Source organism: Megalops cyprinoides, chromosome 17, assembly GCF_013368585.1.
Source record: "Megalops cyprinoides isolate fMegCyp1 chromosome 17, fMegCyp1.pri, whole genome shotgun sequence".
NCBI lineage: Eukaryota > Metazoa > Chordata > Actinopteri > Elopiformes > Megalopidae > Megalops > Megalops cyprinoides.
Genome location: NC_050599.1, coordinates 10,160,665 through 10,178,854, shown reverse-complemented (window position 1 = coordinate 10,178,854; position 18,190 = coordinate 10,160,665). Strand labels below are relative to the sequence as shown.

Sequence of the window (18,190 nt, the reverse complement as noted above, 5' to 3'; positions counted from 1 at the left end):
TACAATTTCATGACATGTTCAGGGGCAGTTACTTTTTACACCCTTATTATTGCTATTATTATTAATATTAGTGCTTACATGTTCTATTTAAAGTTAAGGCTGTGCACTGGTTATGCAAAATACCCTCATAAGACTGTGAGGGCATACAGATTGTGTTATTGTTATAGTTTGTGTTATTTATGTACTGAAACACCAGTGGAAACTATTAAAAAATATTTATTTTTATGGTCTGTACTCACATCACTGTGGTTAGGACTGCAAACTCAAAGGTTTGAATAAGGTATTAATGAAGAAGAACCCTTGAAAAACATGAGACCCCACCAAAATTAGGAGTTCTAAGTGAAAGTAAAAAGTTGGAATAAAAATCTCTTCACAGTTCCATTTATTAATGGACACAAACATAACGTGTTTACATCACATCTGTCAAAAAGCATGCCATTAATATGACAAGATTTTTTGTCTCAGTGACTTATGCTTCTTTATAAACAATGGCTCAATACATTGCGATGTCTCCATTTCTGCATAATCTCTATAAAAAGCAAATAAAATTCCATGACTGAATTCTGCTCTAGATGCATTCAATAGCAACGCGTTCTGACACGTTCTGTTTGGTGAATAACTTTCTTCACATGAGTACCAGTGACCCCAAACAATAGCATGCTCCCGGTGATATAATTGCATATGACTGGAACAGTAAGGTAGCGGGAGGAATGAATTATGATACGTACCAGTGCTTGCATTTGAAATGTCGAGAAAAATATTTTTAAGAACTTAAAACAGCATCTCAACGGTACCGGTTAATAATTGGCCGTAGAACAGTACAGTATAATTGTAGCAGGATGTCACGAAATACTGTATTATTTCCCCTGGTGTTTTCTTTCCTGAAAACATGGAGTGGCAGCAAAGGGCTCTCCTGATGTGTTTTACTTTTATTTCAACCGAAATTGTAGTGGAACGCGTGTCCAATAAAATATCAACACGTTCGTGTAACTACACTCACTTCTAATTACAAAATTAAAACCTTTAATATTATTTGATAAACTACTGATCTGAACGGGCGCCCTCGAACTGGTGTTGACACTTTCCAGTTAACAGACACGCGCTTTCTATCTCAACTTGGACAACTGGGGAGCCTACGGCGTAAATGCCTCCACGCGTATTTTAAACATACAGAAAACACTCCGTAATAGGCAAATCTGAATCCGTCTAAATAACACTTAGGACATTTCTGTGGGTTGAAAATCTGATACGGTGAAATTCAGCAGCGAAAGCGCAAGCGTTGGTGAAAAGATCAAGTTCCATTAAGACTGATCGTTCTTGCATTTCGTTTCAAACAATTGCAGCAGCAAAGGAAACGTTTTAGAACATTTTATTACATAAGCAATACCCACACGTGTAATGAGTACCCATCAAAAAGCAACTTATTTCCTCAAATAATTAAATTATAAGTGGTTAGATGCAACGTTCTTGGACTCCGGAGGACAATACAAAGTGAAAGTAAACTTTTGAAAAATTATAATAAAATAAGCACATTCTGGGATCAACGCGCATTGCAAATAGTGCTACGATAAACACGAAAATAGTGTAGTTAATGAGATCTGAAACATATAAATTAAAATCTCCGAAATAGCGTGGAAGATAGCTCGCTAAGTACTTCAGGGTAGCTACAGTAATATGAACAAGAGCAACAGGCAACAGACGCATGAAACCTACACTCCACCAAATCGCTAGAGCTGCCCATGCCAAGTTCTTTCCTTAATTGTTTACATTGTCCTCGGTAACAGTAACCCCCTCCCATCGCTGCTAGAAACAAGAAATAATAACTAATAATACTCGCGTTTAGCGGGGGCTGCAGCAGAAAACCCGCCTTTGCTGCCTCCGATACCCGCGCTTGCGCAAAAGTTGGGGCGCCAAATTTAGCGGGGAGGGAGGGCCCAAAAAGGCTGCTTTGTTGGATGAGATCTGTTTACAGTCCTCACTCTTTAATGTCAACCTGCTTCCTCCTCCCGAGAGTAGACGCTGTAGCCGAACACTTACAGCAAGTTCCTCCTGCTTTCTTACCTTGATGATGGCTAGGCGGCCAAGGCATAGGTACAGTAATGGATTTCTGTGCAGCGAATTATTTCATTGTAACTTAACAGATGATTGTTTCTTTAGAGTAGTTTTAGCACATGGTTATGGAGATTTTTGTGTTATTTAGTCATACCATTTTGATAATGATATGCATGCATGTTCCTCTCACACTAGCCACGGGAATCGCAATATGTCCAGCTAGGTACAAATAAATGAAGTCGTACTTTTAGTTTTTTGTCATGGGATATTTTATGGTTTTGTCTTTTGGATATGTCAGGTGAGCATATGGCAGGTGTACAATCGCGCAGCGCCTGCAGGTTGTTCATTTAAATTCATTCATTCATTCTGCTGGGACGCAGGTAGCGCATGTCAGGTGACAGGTTAGCACTGAAAACGGTACTTCCCTTCTTGCAGAAATAGATAACTGAAAACTAAACAGACCAACTGGGTTTATGAACATCTCTGAAATTAGCGGGTATTGCGTTATCTTGTTCGCTGTAGTGGTGCGTTTTTTTCTGTCATGCCTAATCCGACTGTTTGACTTAAAAGTGTAGTTTCTTATTTAAAATCGATGTTATATTGTATTTTAGTTGAAAATCAATTAGAAAAATGCATTTTACTTCGAGACTGTGGTCATGATCATACACGGCACATTGCAGTGTTTTTTTCATTATTAGTCACATATACGCATTTTATCGGTGGAAAACACATTGTGAATGCCTGTGACACACTTAGATATGTTAAGACGGTAAATCGCTAAATAAGTTGATCGAGGCAGATGACTATCAGCACATAAGTAGTCAGTTCGAGCATGTACGATCTGACAGCCGGACAGGCAGCGCTAATATGTCACGATGTGTCTTCTGCGCTTGTCACGAACTACGCGTTGTGCCTCGCCGTGTGATGAGGCGAATCATTAAAGTATGTAACGTTACTGAGGTGTTAAGAGTGGCCAGACTCTGCAGAGCGGTTTTTATACTACCTTGTGTAAAGTCATATTCCATGCGCATGGGATAGAAACGAGTACAATATTTACCGGTTTTGCGCTTTTGCGCTGTTTTCGATGACTCCTAACTCTTGAATTCTCAAGGTTAAACACGCAAGAAATACATGAACTTACGTCATATAATGTGCGATATTTAGGTACTTACTTAATCTTTTAAAAAAATTTAAATTCCTCACTTCTGTATAAAAATACACGTGTATACAGTTCTGTTCTTTAGCTGTACGGAAAAATATACATACTTGAAAACAGTTACATATTTAATGCGCAGATACTTTACATGATCGGAATACATGCAGGCAGGATATGTATCTATGCAAGATCGAATATTTTCCCAAAAAAGTGGGCAGAAGGCCTATCTTTCCTTTGTCTGCTGAGCTTAATGAAGTACATCAGTGATCGTTATAGCACTTTCAGGGTTAATTCCATATAGTCATTGTACACAAAGGACATTATATCCGGCATGTAGTATCCTCCACTTTCAACTTTGTTTTGAATCCTGATTGGTTGATAGCCTGCCAAATGGGTGATTATCATGTTGTCTAACAATACAAGTGCAGGTCTCAACATGCACCAGTCATGAGAATATAATTAACATGGCCAATCCTTGTCGATGTATCTGTGGAAACCAAAAACATTAGAACCAGTTTTTCAAAATATGTACCTTACACCTCACTTTGCCTGAACCTGAACCTGCAAGATTTACAGGTTTTGTCACCCGCTGTTTTGTTTTTAAAATGATGGCACTTTATTTTGTGGAACCCTAAAAGACAGCCTCTCTGTTTTTTTTTTTCTTCGGTTTCCATGGTTGTTTGTCTTGCCCTCTTTACAGTGTTTACAGTAGTGAGGAAGATGACGATGAGATTGAAATGTATGACCACGACTATGATGGATCATTGCCAAAGTCAGGGAAACGTCACCTGGGCAAAACAAGATGGACACGGGAAGAAGTAAGTCAAGTGGGGATGTTCCCTTACTCTTGTATCCATTTAGACTGCACACGCTGAAAGTGATTAAACCTGGAATATGTGCAGTGTTCTGAGAAAAAAGACAAATGCTCCTTAGAAAGTTGAGAGATGTGCAATGTCTGCAACGAAAGTGTGAGGTACTTCCAGATATGATTTAGCAGTGGATTCAGTGAACTCTTCATTTTTGGTCTTCAGTGTTGTTGATAAAGGTATTTTATGTTGGTGAGTGAAACATATTTTTTGGTTGCAGGATGAAAAATTGAAGAAGCTGGTTGAACACCATGGGTCTGAAGACTGGAAAGTTATTGCCAGCTTCCTTCCTGTACGTGCCACATCTTTCTCAATTATGATACTGTACAATGTATTTCTTCAACAGACATGATTCTTCCCATTTTGATGTTGAAGAGACTGGGCTACATTGTACTGGAGACACTGGGCTACAGAGTGTAGGGTAAAAATCACAGGGAGACTATGGCCTTGGCCTCAGTATGGTTTCACATAAATAGTGAAGTGTTCACGAAATGCATTATCATACTGACCAATGATATGAGTCATTTGCATTTTTGTAAAGACTGAATGTAGAGTAACGCTCTGGTCACATACTGGTTGTAGATCTCGCTGATTTGCATTCGTGTGAAATGATTGGAGGGATGTCATTCATTTGAAAGTTGTGATGTGTTGCTTTTGGGCACGAGAGAGAGGGGATCTATTTTAATGACCAGCCTCAGAGGCACACTGCACCTGTTCCCAGGGGCATGGATGGCAGAGTCTATGATTTCGTTTCTCCAAATAAAACTTTATAATTGTGGTTGTTGTATAATGAGAATTAGAAACCAGAAATGTTTCATTTCTAAATTGCAAGAAGGATGCCAGGCACCTGCTATTTTCACATGTTGAGCAGGAGTATTGCTTATAAAAAAATTGGCAACAGGGACTTTTTTGTTCAATTAAGAAGAATGCAGCCAAAAGGTTTTCTCTGAAGAACAGAGGCATTCTTTGAAGACCCAGCCCTGTAGGGTGCTTGGCATCATGTCCCCATAGCACTGTAGCCTTGGGGCATCTAGACCTGTTTGGTTTAGCACTGCTGCTTCTGTAAATCAACTGAAGTTACCTAATTTTTTTACTTAATTTTTTTCTGGAACAGAACCGTACAGATGTGCAGTGCCAGCACCGGTGGCAGAAGGTGTTGAACCCAGAGCTCATCAAGGGCCCCTGGACTAAAGAGGAAGACCAGCGGGTGAGAGAATGCAAGGCCAGATTTGACCGAGTGAAACAAAAGTCTAGGACTACTTGGCTCTAAAGGGCTTTGAACTCTTTACATTACATAACATTACATTCGTTTAGCAGACGCTCTTATCCAGAGAGACTACCAGCACAAAAGTGCAGAAGTGTGTCCATTCAAGTTAAAAGAGCAACAGTGTCAGACCAAGCTAACAACACTCCCAGACCAGTGAGTGTGAGCATAACACCATTCAAACCCTACAACAAGTTAACTTGTGCAATCTGTCTAGGCAACGGAAGCCCGGTATACTACAATACATCAGTCACTCTTCTCTGAAATCTGGCTATCACCCATGAATAAACCATAGAATTATTTGTACAATTACAGCTTGGGATATCTTGTTGAGGACAAAATCAAGATTGAGATCTCACAGCTCTTTAGAGCTGGGAGGCAGTGGTGCTTTTGTCTGCGACGGACTCCACACCATTTTCTGACTCCCAGCACACGCACTGTCTGCCGCAGGTGATCGAGCTCGTGCAGAAGTATGGGCCCAAGCGCTGGTCTGTCATCGCCAAGCACTTAAAAGGCAGGATTGGGAAACAGTGCCGCGAACGCTGGCACAACCACTTGAACCCAGAGGTGAAGAAGACGTCCTGGACCGAGGAAGAGGACAGAATCATCTATCAAGCTCATGAGAAGCTTGGGAACAGATGGGCAGAGATCGCCAAACTGCTACCGGGAAGGTAAAAAAAAAAGCTACCACAGTTAGCACAGTTACAGTGTCTACAGTAACAGGATGAACAATCCCAGGGTTGCTGTCATCTGTCAGCTGTGTGCAAATATAATTTTTTTTTTTTGAGGGGGGGGGGGTGGCTTGGAAGGGCATGTTAACACAAAAAGGTAATCACTCCAACGCATAGATATATACGTTTGGATATGCTCAAAATCACCTCACATGAAAAGTCTCTGTTTGAGAGGTTTCATACATGTTTCAGGTACTCAATGCATTTATTGGTGGACCAAATGTGTGTTGTATTTTGTTATTCTTACCATCATTTACCACATACTTCTGTACTTTAAGTTTTGTTTTCTGTCAAGACTTGGAAGTAAACTGGTGTAAAAGCTTGTCAGTAGGTTATTGAAAATGGGTTAGTAATCATAGCAGTAACTTGGAAAGGGGTTACAAAAGGCTTGTTTTTTTTTAAATAAATATATTTCTTGCACAGGACTGATAATGCTATCAAGAACCACTGGAATTCCACAATGCGGCGAAAGGTGGAGCAGGAAGGTTATCTGCAGCACTCTGCTAAAGCTGGCCCACCAACGCTGGCCTCAAACTACACCAAGACCAACCACATCATGGCCTTCACCCACTCCTCCCCTCCCTCGCAGTTACCCGCCCAGTCCCCCATCGGCACGGACTATCAATACTACCATGTCACAGAGAGTCAACGGGTACGGCACGCTTCAGGCTTATGCTCACACTCAGTCACAGTCTACTGCCATTTGCAGTCATAGGATACCGCTTGTCTCTTTCAGACTTTGAGCATGCTGTTTAGCCTCAGTTAATTTGACATAATGTGATGTGGGATGGAGTTTTGCACTGTTGTGATGTCACTGTTGCCTTATTGTTTAAACATGGCCCAAAACTATGTACAAGGAGCCAATCATGATTGCCCTTGACCTGTGAGACCTTTATTTTACTATCTGTTGAGACTTTCTCTGGAGTAAAATTTGTTTTTTTCTTTCTGCCTGTGAATGGCCTTGCAGGTACCATTCCCAGTGTCCCTGCATGTCAACATATTAAACATCCCACAGCATGGAACTGCTGCTATACAAGTAAGCAATGGTGTAATGGATACTCTTCACAAGACACTGTGGGTTTTCTATAGCGGGTAACACGGGAAAGCAGTAAGGCTTTGCTTTGTGTTTTCACACAAAACCATTTTTGGAGAACCTATGGTATGCTGGTTTCCTTGAGGTTCGAGGAAGTGGGTGGGATAAAAGATAGCCAAGTAAAAAAGAAAAAGTTTGCAATGAAGCCATATTCATCTTTCGCACACCGGCAAACACTATTTCTGCGCAGTCATAACAGACCTCTCTGCGTCTACTCACCCTGATTTGACCTCTGCACAGCGAGTGGTGCAGTCTGAAGTGTACACTACCTCATCTGTTTTTAAATTCACCCTTTCTCCTTGCTCTCACTTTCAGAGACACTATAACGACGAAGACCCAGAGAAAGAGAAAAGAGTCAAGGAGATCGAGTTGCTACTGATGTCAACTGAAAATGAACTAAGAGGCCAGCAAGCTTTACCAGTAAGAGCATTACTACTGTATGTTTGGTGTGGTTGGGAAAGGTGGAGGGCTCACCCTAGTCCTTCCTCTATCTTTTGTCTTTCCTGTGGAAAATTGCTAATATGCATTATAATATATTGTGTTAAATTCGTTATTTCAGTGCAGCTGTACTTGTGCAATGGGTGCAGTGCACATTTCAAAATGATTGCTGTGGATGGACAGATTTTAATTCTTGCCAGAGTTTGCAAAATTCAAAATGCTCTGCTTCCCCACATTTTAATTTGCTTCCATGTGGGCTTTTTCTGTTTAAATGGTATCACTGTCAATTTTCCTAAACTGCTTTATGATTCTCCTGCTTTGCTCAGAACATTATAATATTATAAATAACCTGTGTTTCTTTTTGCATGCTGAAGAGCAATGATTTGTTCTCTGCTTGAAAAAATCTGAACTATTTCATAATATTAGCAAATGATGACAATGTTCAACCCTTATGTTCCAGTTTTTGTGCTTGTTTTAATGTCTTGTTGATTGGTCTCTTCTACACAAGTCATTAATGTTTTCAAGCTTGATTTAAAGTGGAAACTAGTGCCTGGTTTTGCTAGTTAGCATAGGGTTCAGATGGTTGTGAATAGGGTCCAGAGTGATTGCCTTAGAGTGGTTCATCTGTAGCTCTCCTTATAGACCAAACAGCTTGAAATGTGATTAGGTGCAAGATCATTGTCACATAACTTCCCACATGTGAAGACAATAACCCACTTGGATGACTGTACTACCACTTTGCAATGCTTATATGGAGAGGCCATAAGCTTGTAGACCATGACTTAGCAGAGTCAGGAGGTTACCGTTCTCTTCCTAGCACTTTAGGGGTAGTATTGGATATTGAATAATAACCTACCCTTTTCCCTCTGCTTATCTCCTGACCGTTTCAATAGAACAGTGTTGCGCATACAGCATTGACGCTTTTAGGTACACATTGCTCCGAAGCGTATCTTATCATCCAACCTGCTAAACGAAGAATCCAATAGTTCCTATAGCATTAAATGCAAGGAAACATCTGGGGGGCTATTTCGCATGCAAACTGCTGCGGTGATGCAATCACCTTATCTTGCCTCAAGTTGTAGCTGACTCCTTGTGCAACCCCTAAGGCTGAGTTCCCTTTCTGCATCTCTCTCCTTCTCTCTCTCTCTCTCTCTCTCTCTCTGCTCAGAGCCAGATGCCAAACTATGCGGCCTGGACCCGGGCCGCCATGACTGACAGTGCAGGAACTCTCGGGGAAGGTGTTGCCATTTCCTGCCTGGGGGAGCAGCACCAGCAGGCAGCGCCCCCTCCGCCACTTGACCATGGCTGCCTCCCTGAGGAGAGCGCCTCCTCGGCCCGCAGCATGGTCCCCACCCACAACGGCAGCCTGTCAGCCCTGCCCGAGTACATCGACTCCGTCATCGACTCGGTAAGCTGTCTCCCCTGACCACATCCCGCTCTGGGATCTCTGGTGTGGGGCCAGAGGTCGCCTCTACGGTTTAAGAAGTGGATATCCATTTTTCCAGGCTCCTTTTGGCATGTTGGCTAAAAACGACCCTGTTTTGGAGTTGCATTTGTGAACAACAGGCTTATAGTGGTACAACGGTGGAAGGCACTCTGAATGTCCGCATGGTGCTGCTTCACCACCTTGTTGTGTCTTGGACGTAAATGTCATGTGTAAAACAAACGAAGCAAATCTAATTGTAAAACAGGCCACACTGGCACAGAACCTGCACAGTTGTGGAGACCGCCGGACCCGGTCCTGAAAGATTTGTGCCTCCCCCGATCTCCCCAGGACCCTTCCACTTGGGTTGATCTCAGCAGTGTCGAGCTCCCCGAGGCCGCCGACGCTCCGACTCCCAAAACCCCGCCCAGCAAACGCACAGAGCTCGAGCCCCGAGACAGCGGCACATGCAGGGGCGGCAAGCTTGCAAATAGGAGCTTAAGCAAACACGTGCTCAGTCAGGGCTCAAAGTGCTGTGCCTCACCCTTTGGGACAGGGAACAGCTGCCACTTACCGAGTGCTGACAATAGCTTCTTCTCACTGGCTGGCTTCGTCTGCTCTACCCCCAAGGGTTCCCCTGTCAAAAACCTGCCCTTCTCACCCTCACAGGTAGCTAAGCAGCAGCAGCAGCTGCGGATTGGATTTTAAAAAGTAGAAAAACTAATCACCAAACAGGAGGCGGATAACTAATCACTTTGGCATTTCTTGATTTCTTTCCTTCATTGATTTACTTTCTGATCATTCTTTCCTCCTTAGGAATCAATCTAACCTCCTAATCTTCATATGTTGTGCTTGTCTTCCAGATTCTCTACTTTGATTGAGTTATGTAGATTGTTTAGTGTGTAGTCATTTTCAATTTCAATGGACAAATGCACAAGTTGAGTTTCTAAGAGACAGGGTTTTTTGAAGGAATAAAAGGGATACATGTTCTCAAGGTTATTTTTATGCTGTCTTTTTTTTTTGTTCACAATCAATGCTTATAACTTGACTAAGTCAAGTTGGCTAATGGAGAATAACAATGTTCAGTATTGGATCATTCGTAAATTCTGCTCTGGAATAACAAGGACAATTTTGTTTCCTTTAAACTCAGCTTGTGTGGTTGATCAATCCACTGTTTTTTAATTCAGCCATTAATTCATAGATTTACTTTTAAAAAGCTGACTTCTACTTTTTCAGCATGAAATAATGCATTTATGTATGTGTTTTCTTTCTTTCAGTTTTTCAATACGCCAGGGAATCAAGACAATTCAGACATTGATAGTCTCCCACTATCCTCCACTGCTTGCTCCCAGAAATCCTTGATGTCAACTCCCTTGCACCGGGACCATACCCTCAAAACTCAAAAAGAAAATGATATGTAAGTCATCCCCTCTCTGAGAGAGTGAATAATCCCTATATTTGACTGGACTACCAGTCTCACTGTGTCCCATTTGGTTCCTCTCAGTTTCAGAACTCCCAACATCCGCAGATCCATCATGGAGACGTCCCCTCGGACTCCAACCCCGTTCAGAAATGCGGTGGCACATCAGGAAATCCATTACGGCTCTCTGAAAATGATGGTGAGAGGACCACAGGTGATTCTGTCTGTACAAGAAAGTCCACTGATCTGTCAAAAGCATCATGCATTTCACTCAGCCTGCATCTGCTTTCTATTTGGCATCCAACAATGAATTGAGTCATTTTGGGATTGGGTGGCCCTGTATTCAGTTTCTCATTCCTGCTAATTCTTTATTGCCAGTAACTCATGGGAAATTTCGGTCTTTTCCAGCCTTCAAGTCCCCTTCTCGAGCAGGATCTGGCCATCAAACAGGAGCCCCTGGAGTCCGAAATCTCAGCTGGGATTCAGCAGGATGACCAGCCAGCCCTGAAGAAAATCAAACAGGAGGTACTTTCCAACAACCTGAGACCTTAAACGGCAAATGGCCCTTTATTCTGGGGCCTATGCGTGCATCCATACCATTAGCGTGCTGCACAAGAGGCTATTGATTGGCTCATCCTCAGGCTGATCTATTGTGGTTGTCCTTGCAGGTGGACTCACCCTGCGAGAGGAGGCCTTGCCTTCAGTGGGAGGAAGGGGACCTCCAGGCTCAGCTCTTCCCACCCTCTGGCTCTGTGGAGGACATCCCGGTGCGTGACCCTTCACCTCTTCTCTCAGGCCTTGTCACAGGGTGATGATGTCATAGTAGAGATTTAAAATGGCTCCAGCTGCTCATGGAACCCTCTGTGCTGGGTGCCATGAGAACAATTGCAGTTAAATGATATGTATTTTTAAATCTATTTTCTGGCAAATAAAGTTTATATGAGTGGCATGAGAAACCATGAGTCACAGTACGACCGAAAATAAATACAATAGTGTGTGAGCAGACTTGCTCAGCTTAAGTGGAAGGGGTTGGACTCCTATCCACTAGAAACTTTTGTGATGATTTCAATTGTAGTCATGATGATTGTTATTAATGTAGAGAGTATGTGTATGTGTTGTGAACAAACCTACAAGTTTTAAACTCAATAATTGATGTGATTATCTAAAATATTTTGTAAAATACAAAACATACAACTGATCTCTTAAGATGGCATACCTTTAAGATTGGCATTTTTTTTTCTCTGAAGAATAACTAGTTAAGTCGTAACCCTTGCTTGATTTTTAACAACCACAGTATCAGTGTCTATTTTGGTATTCTGTGCAGGTGTTCATTTTTTTAACAGAAACCTGATTTTCTTTCAGGATCTTCTCACAAGCTCAGGGTTAATGATGGCAGGATCTGAGAAGAGCGAAGACAATCATGTCAAAGCATATCACATCCCACGAAAACCCCTGGGAAGCCCATTACAGGTATAGCACAGTTTTCAAGTTCAGTGCCAGGAGTCAGTTTTTTTTAGGACAAAGTGGAATGTTTGTGAGGAAACTAAATATTGTCAGTATAGCTCATATTTTTGGCATTACTAATAGAAGTATGTTATACTGCAGTAAGTAGAGGGAGAAGTCTTTGTCTAATCCGTGGCAGTAAGAAGCTACTTTTCAGAAAACCATTATAACACCAAGTCTGTAGAATGAACACTGTTTATACAGTTCTCCTTCATATATTACATGTCATGAAATTGTGTGGGTGTGTGTAATAGACCTATGCCATTCCTCCTCAGAACCATTTACATAACACCTGTAGTGCTGGTGTTCTCTAAAGCTCAATACAATGGTTAACCCCCAGGACAGGAATGATTTATTAACTACTGGCCTATCATTCATGCAAAGCTGACCCTGTGATGTCTTGTCTCTGTCTTTCCCTAATTGTAGCAGCTCAGCACATGGGAAGCAGTGGCTTGTGGGAAGACTGACGATCAGATGCTGGCCACGGAACAGGCCCACAAATACATTAACACTTTCTCTGCCAGGACGCTAGTCATGTAAAGGACTCAAGTGAAACCTTACGCAAACCTAAAGCAATCATGGAAATTAAACATAAAACACTTCATGTTGATTATGAAACATCAACCTTCCCTCTGCTTGAATCCTCTGAAGATGCAGCAGGGAATCTATTTGTTGTGGTACAACAGTTGGGAGCGGCACATTACAATTTTTCTGTGCGTACACTCGTTGGATTTCAACCAACCAAAGATGTTTGTATTTTGTTTGTTTGTTTCTTTATTTTAAATGGAGAGCATACCTAAAGTCCCTAGGTAAACTTTTTTTTTTTTAATAACTGTTAAATGTATTTTTATGGATATTAATATAAAGAACAACCTGAGTAATTTATTATTTTCCATAAGACTGTTTTTATCTGGCAAAAGAAGCAGTGTTTCACATCAGTATTCGTTCTTTTTGTCTGTCATGCACTAACATTGGCAGAAAAGATGCGCCATGTGACAGTATGTTAACGCTGTGAGAGTATTTTCCCCAAGCATTATTACAGACCAAATCAACCAATGGGATTTTTTTTTAAATATATGTATAATCTCTGCGTTGTATTTTAAATACCTGGTTTTAAACCATAATAGTGTGTGTCTATACTTTTGTCCTTTGTTTTCTTTTTTGCCAGCTTGCCCTTAAATGATACTGTATGGAAAGAAATTTTCTTTTGAACAAATGTACTTACTTGTTTGTTTTAATACCGTAAATGCCAAAAGAACCAGGATATGTTGCTGCTAAAAGTTAGCATACATTAGGTAATGTCAAATAGAGCTTTACTAAATGAAAAAAACTCTGCACTAGCATTGGAGAATTATTTTCTCTGGAAATATTTTTGTAAACACTGATTTGAGGGAGGGACCACAGTATCACTAGTTGTAGGGGAAAATGTTTTTGATACTCAGTTTTTTATAATTGACATTTTTTATACAATCTGCTTTTTTAAAACTTCTGTAGCAAATCTCTGACAAACACTTAGCTTACAAAATGTGTTATTTTGCTGCCTTTTGTAGTAGCTTCCAGTGCAAATCTTTTTATACAGACATTTCGTACTGCCTTGTAAATAAAGTGTGTTTTTGAAATTACGTTTCAATTGTTTTCATTTCATTAAAAAAAACAGTCCTGGCTCTGGGAGAGGTTTAATGCTATCTTCATAGGTGTCTGTTTATTTATAGTTCATACATTTGATACAGCTAAGCCAGGGGAAATGAATCTTTTGTATAGATGTGGTTTACCAGAATTCTTTCCAAATGGGTAGTAAGTCCAAGTGGTTTACAATTCCATATCTCAACCATCTTTGCAAATCATGTGCAGGTTACACAATGAGCGCAATAAGTTAGTTCATCAGCATCACTGAATTATAATGCAGAAAGGTAATGACAAAGAAGATGAGTCTTGAGCCACAACAATGGCACACAAAGTACTGAAAGGGGAGTGGATGCCTGAACATGACCATTTTGCTTATGCATCTAATAAAAGTTTATCAGCGAACACGATAAAAAATGCAAATGTTGTAACCGTTTTCTCCTTTGTCCTTATGTCTGTCTTTTCCACTGGGCATGGCCCTTTTGTCTTCCTGGCTCATGTATGCAACCAGTGTTTGAATGAACATTCTGGTGCTAGGCTGTTCCAGCATGGTTCAATGTTAACTAAAAGCACTCTTGTGAGAAAGTTGCAGGGGGTAACAGTGTTTGTAGCCATAACAGTGCCCGGTAACAAGTTGATGAAAACACTTCATCAGGATATTTTCTTCACTTGATGTAAGGTAACTCTGTGGATGGGAAAACATTGGTTTTATGATCATGTGCAGGTTGAGGATCTAATTCATGTTGCTAATCACTGTCTTAATGCTAATGCTGTGAATAACCATGCAACTTGCCAACAGCAACAAAATGGTAATTCTACAATATCTATGTTATGTATCATGAGTGTTAGACAGTGTTATAGGTAACCAGGTGTGTGTGTGTATGTGTGGGCGACACAAACACCATCCCATATCCATCAATGAGCACTGTGAAGCACGTGCTCTTTATGACTTCCTCACTTTGGTTGGTTGATATTTTCACTGTGCTGTCCCCAGAGGTGCCAGTGACATGAAACTTAGACACTCTCACAAATATGAGGTCCGGTGCAGTCTCTTGAGGGAGATCACTTCCTTCGAGAGACGAGGCAGTAGGCCCAGTGGTCTATATTTAAAAGCTCCCTATTCTCACATCCCCATCAGCCACCTGCCTTGCCCTGAGCATCCAGCGCCTGCTTTTTCCACATGTGCAGGATACCAGATCTTATCTTCTCATAAAACAACACACCAACTCATGTAGGGTGAGGGATATTGACTTGTCACCAGAGGGTTGCACGTTGAAACCCTAAACACAAGACTTCTGGGTCACTCTTGTGCAAAGTACTTGGCCAAAATTTCAACTGTGTACTATGTATGGTATGTGAAATGTAAGAAAGTGTGTTTGCTGGTCAATCATGATGAAAATAAGTGTCAATGCAGGAGGTGGTACATTAAAACAAAAAATGCTGCAAGGTCAGTAGAGGTGTTGGACATGCAAACATGGGTCATTCCATTGCAGGATAGAATACACGGGCAAGGCCAAGCCCAATCACCATCTGGAACAAAACCTCAAAAAATGTAAACATGTGGTAATGTGAAAGTCCTTTTTCACTGTCACATGCAATTTGGAGGCATTTCACCTTTACATGCTGTAATCTAAAATAACTTCTGAGTTCTTTGTGGTAAACTACACATGTACGCTTAGCTTAGCATTTTATGCTTTGTTTCCTTTTCTCTCATGTAGCCTTGCTCAAAGCCGTTCATTCTGAACTGCATTATTTCTGGGAGTGACAACCCAAACTGCCTGCTCTCATGTTGCACTAATGTGACAGTCTGCACCAGGAACCCCTGGAAACGAGTGGGACATCTAAGTGCTGGAAGCAAATAGGAATACAACACCAACCATCAGGAGAAAAAAGAAACAGATTAAATTGAGTTACTGGAACTTTTCAGAAAAGAAGCTTAAAGCACCAAATCTTGACATCAGGAGCCAGCCTCAATGAGTCACAACAACAGCAGAGGCTTTTGTCTCCAGTATAAAAGTCACACAGACTGTTCCTGTGTTCTTTAATTCCGCGTAACTCATCCATAGCAATTAATCGCATGCAGCCAGTTACAACATCGCTCTTATTGCACAGGACACCGACCTTGAACTGAGAAAAAAAAATCCATTGGTCTGCTGTACCTTCAATTTACATGTTGTTTTCAGTGGCTGCAGTAGAGATATGAATATGTGGATGGCTAAAGCAAAAAAGGGGGGGAGTTGGTGGCTCATGTTGGCTCCGCGGTTGGCTCAAGTCCTTCAGCTACTCATGCATGGGGACTGTCTCTCTGCTTCACGGCACCTGAGCACCGTCCTTCAACCTTCCAGAGGGGAGTGTAGGGTGAACCCCAAGGGAAGTGTGTGTGCACCTCTGTGTATTTGAGAGTCAGCGTATATGTGTATGTGAGCATGTGTGTGTGCACCTCTGTGTATTTGAGAGTCAGCGTATATGTGTATGTGAGCATGTGTGTGTGCACCTCTGTGTATTTGAGAGTCAGCGTATATGTGTATGTGAGCATGTGTGTGTGCACCTCTGTGTATTTGAGAGTCAGTGTATGTGTGCATGTGTATGTACTTCTGTATACTTGAGAGTTTGTGTATGAGCGTATGTGTATTTGTGTGTGTAGGTGTTAATGTGCATACTTGCCCTGCTCTGCATATTTGTGTGTTTGCTTCTTTATTTGTTTTGTAATCATGTAGCTGTGTGCCTCTCTGTGTTTGCATGTGTACCTACTCTGGAGGAGTATGTGTGTGTATACCTTGCAGATGTGCACCTCCATGTACACGGGTGTGCATGCATGTCAGAGTTGGGCTGGACGTGTGTGCGTGTTTTTGTGGGGAAATCAAGAAGCCGAGACAGACTTTCAGAATGGGATTGTCTCGATCCCCGGGCCCCAGGGCCACTGCACCTGCAGGCGCTGACTGGAGGAACAGCTGGGGGAGAGGGTGTGTGTGTGTGTGTGTGTGTGTGTGTGTGTGTGTGAGCGTGTTTAAAGAAAGCAGGGAGGGGATGCCCTCAGAGCGACGCAAAACAACAAAAACACTGGGTCGCAGGTGTGCCTCGCCTGTTCATGGCTTTGTTCAGAGACCAGAAAGCCTTTGTAACCTTTAAAAAAAAAAAACAGGCGCAGATCTACATGTTACAAAAAGTGTGTAGAAAGACTATCTGGTCACACAAGCAGCCATTTTGGATTGCTTCCAGTCAGGGCAGAAAAACACACCCAATCAATGATAACAAATTAATCTCATCGTCACATTCTTACCCAGAAAGCCAGAAAGAACTCTGGACACTTGTTTGAAGGGCAACAACAAGAATGTAATCCTGGAGGGTCACGCTGAAAGTAGTGTCTTGCTTTTCTGAGCCAGCATGGAAGAAAGAAAGAAATGTAAAACCATATATTCACCATATTTAATGGACACATATATATTACTTTTCCAGACAGCCAGATGTCATCATCTAATCTTGGATCAGTATTCTGTGCAAATAATAGTTTTTAAACGAAGGGCATTATTTTCTTGGAAAGCCTTACGAAATGTACCCCTAGTGTTGCCACTATTATTACTATTGCTGGTTTTAAGATAATTGCAGAACAGCTTGGCCTACAAGACACAAATAGCTGCCAAAAAGCCTCAAATTTACACTTGCTCTTGGCTGTGAGGAGAAGTCTATTCGTGGAAGAAAAAGATAAGGGAGCCCAAATCTAGCCCGCCTTCAGAGACTGAAGCACTTCATGCCTTGGTGAAGTCTTCACTTGTCATTTCAAACAGCCTTGTGTTTTTATGTCCATTTGGAACTATTTAGAGCCAGAACAGTCCAATGGGAGCAAGGTTGACCTTTGAGTGTGTAAAGCAATAAGAATGATGGTGATAGGGTTGTGGACTGACGGTGGACTGTGAAGTTATTTATTGTTTACTGCAATGAGAATGACCCACAGCCTTTGAGTATTGTATCAAAAGCAACACTATCAAAACTGATGTCTTCAATTCAGTCCTTCAACATAGGGTTGGTCAAAAGGAGTTTTGTTGATCGACAACCTGATCATTCACGCTGCAAAATGACCCCACACAGATAGGCGCCGCAAACACGCAGCTACATAACGTAGCATGATGCATGACTTGGTATAGAAGTCACATTAGGAAATGACAAGTATATACGTAGGATATTTTGAATGAACGGCGATTAAAAGTAGCCACTTTAATGCAATGACAAGATGAAAAGCTGAACAGAGAGGCACATTCATATCACAATAACCACAATTTAAAAAAAAATCTTTCAAAGTGTGTGTTTCTTGTTCCTTTTGCATGTTACAGGTTTCCCTCTACTTTTTTTCCCTCTGTCGCAAGCAGATTGGCTCAGAAATTCAGTTTGCTCGGCCTGTCACAATAAATTAATTGCCGGATGTTGCAGTAGTGGCTTTGTTCAAACATACAGAGCTTGCATAGATTAATATAGGCTGATTTCCTCATTTCTGTGTATTTGTGGTCAGAGATATCCACAGACATTAACAGCTGCTCCACACTATGACTGACAGGTATATTGCAAGCTTAATTCTGAACATGGTGTTGGGAAAGAGGGACAGAGTAGACAAGCACACACACACACA

General features: G+C 41.5%; 1 protein-coding gene across 4 annotated transcripts; it reads left to right on the top strand.

Annotated features, from left to right (window-relative positions):
* The first annotated feature begins 1,992 nt into the window (after positions 1 to 1,992).
* Positions 1,993 to 13,115, top strand: myb (v-myb avian myeloblastosis viral oncogene homolog). Of its 4 annotated transcripts, none has more exons than XM_036549694.1 (16): positions 1,993 to 2,091; positions 3,909 to 4,026; positions 4,295 to 4,366; positions 5,189 to 5,281; positions 5,789 to 6,009; positions 6,493 to 6,721; positions 7,037 to 7,105; positions 7,478 to 7,582; positions 8,769 to 9,008; positions 9,375 to 9,692; positions 10,301 to 10,440; positions 10,528 to 10,642; positions 10,852 to 10,968; positions 11,112 to 11,210; positions 11,806 to 11,913; positions 12,373 to 13,115. In XM_036549694.1, exons 1-16 carry the CDS (start codon positions 2,066 to 2,068, stop codon positions 12,484 to 12,486), a joined length of 2,184 nt encoding a protein of 727 aa, XP_036405587.1. In that variant the 5' UTR covers positions 1,993 to 2,065; the 3' UTR covers positions 12,487 to 13,115. The 4 variants fall into 4 exon arrangements, with proteins under 4 accessions (XP_036405587.1, XP_036405586.1, XP_036405589.1 ...); XM_036549693.1 differs by having other exon boundaries at positions 10,528 to 10,657; XM_036549696.1 differs by lacking the exon at positions 9,375 to 9,692.
* Positions 13,116 to 18,190: the final 5,075 nt, after the last annotated feature.

Coding starts and splice junctions, on each gene's coding strand:
- myb (XM_036549693.1), top strand. CDS start 2,066: ATGATGGCTAGGCGGCCAAGGCATAG. Junction 7,583..8,768: donor GAGGCCAGCAAGCTTTACCA/GTAAGAGCATTA, acceptor CTCTCTGCTCAG/AGCCAGATGCCAAACTATGC. Junction 10,658..10,851: donor TGATGGTGAGAGGACCACAG/GTGATTCTGTCT, acceptor GGTCTTTTCCAG/CCTTCAAGTCCCCTTCTCGA.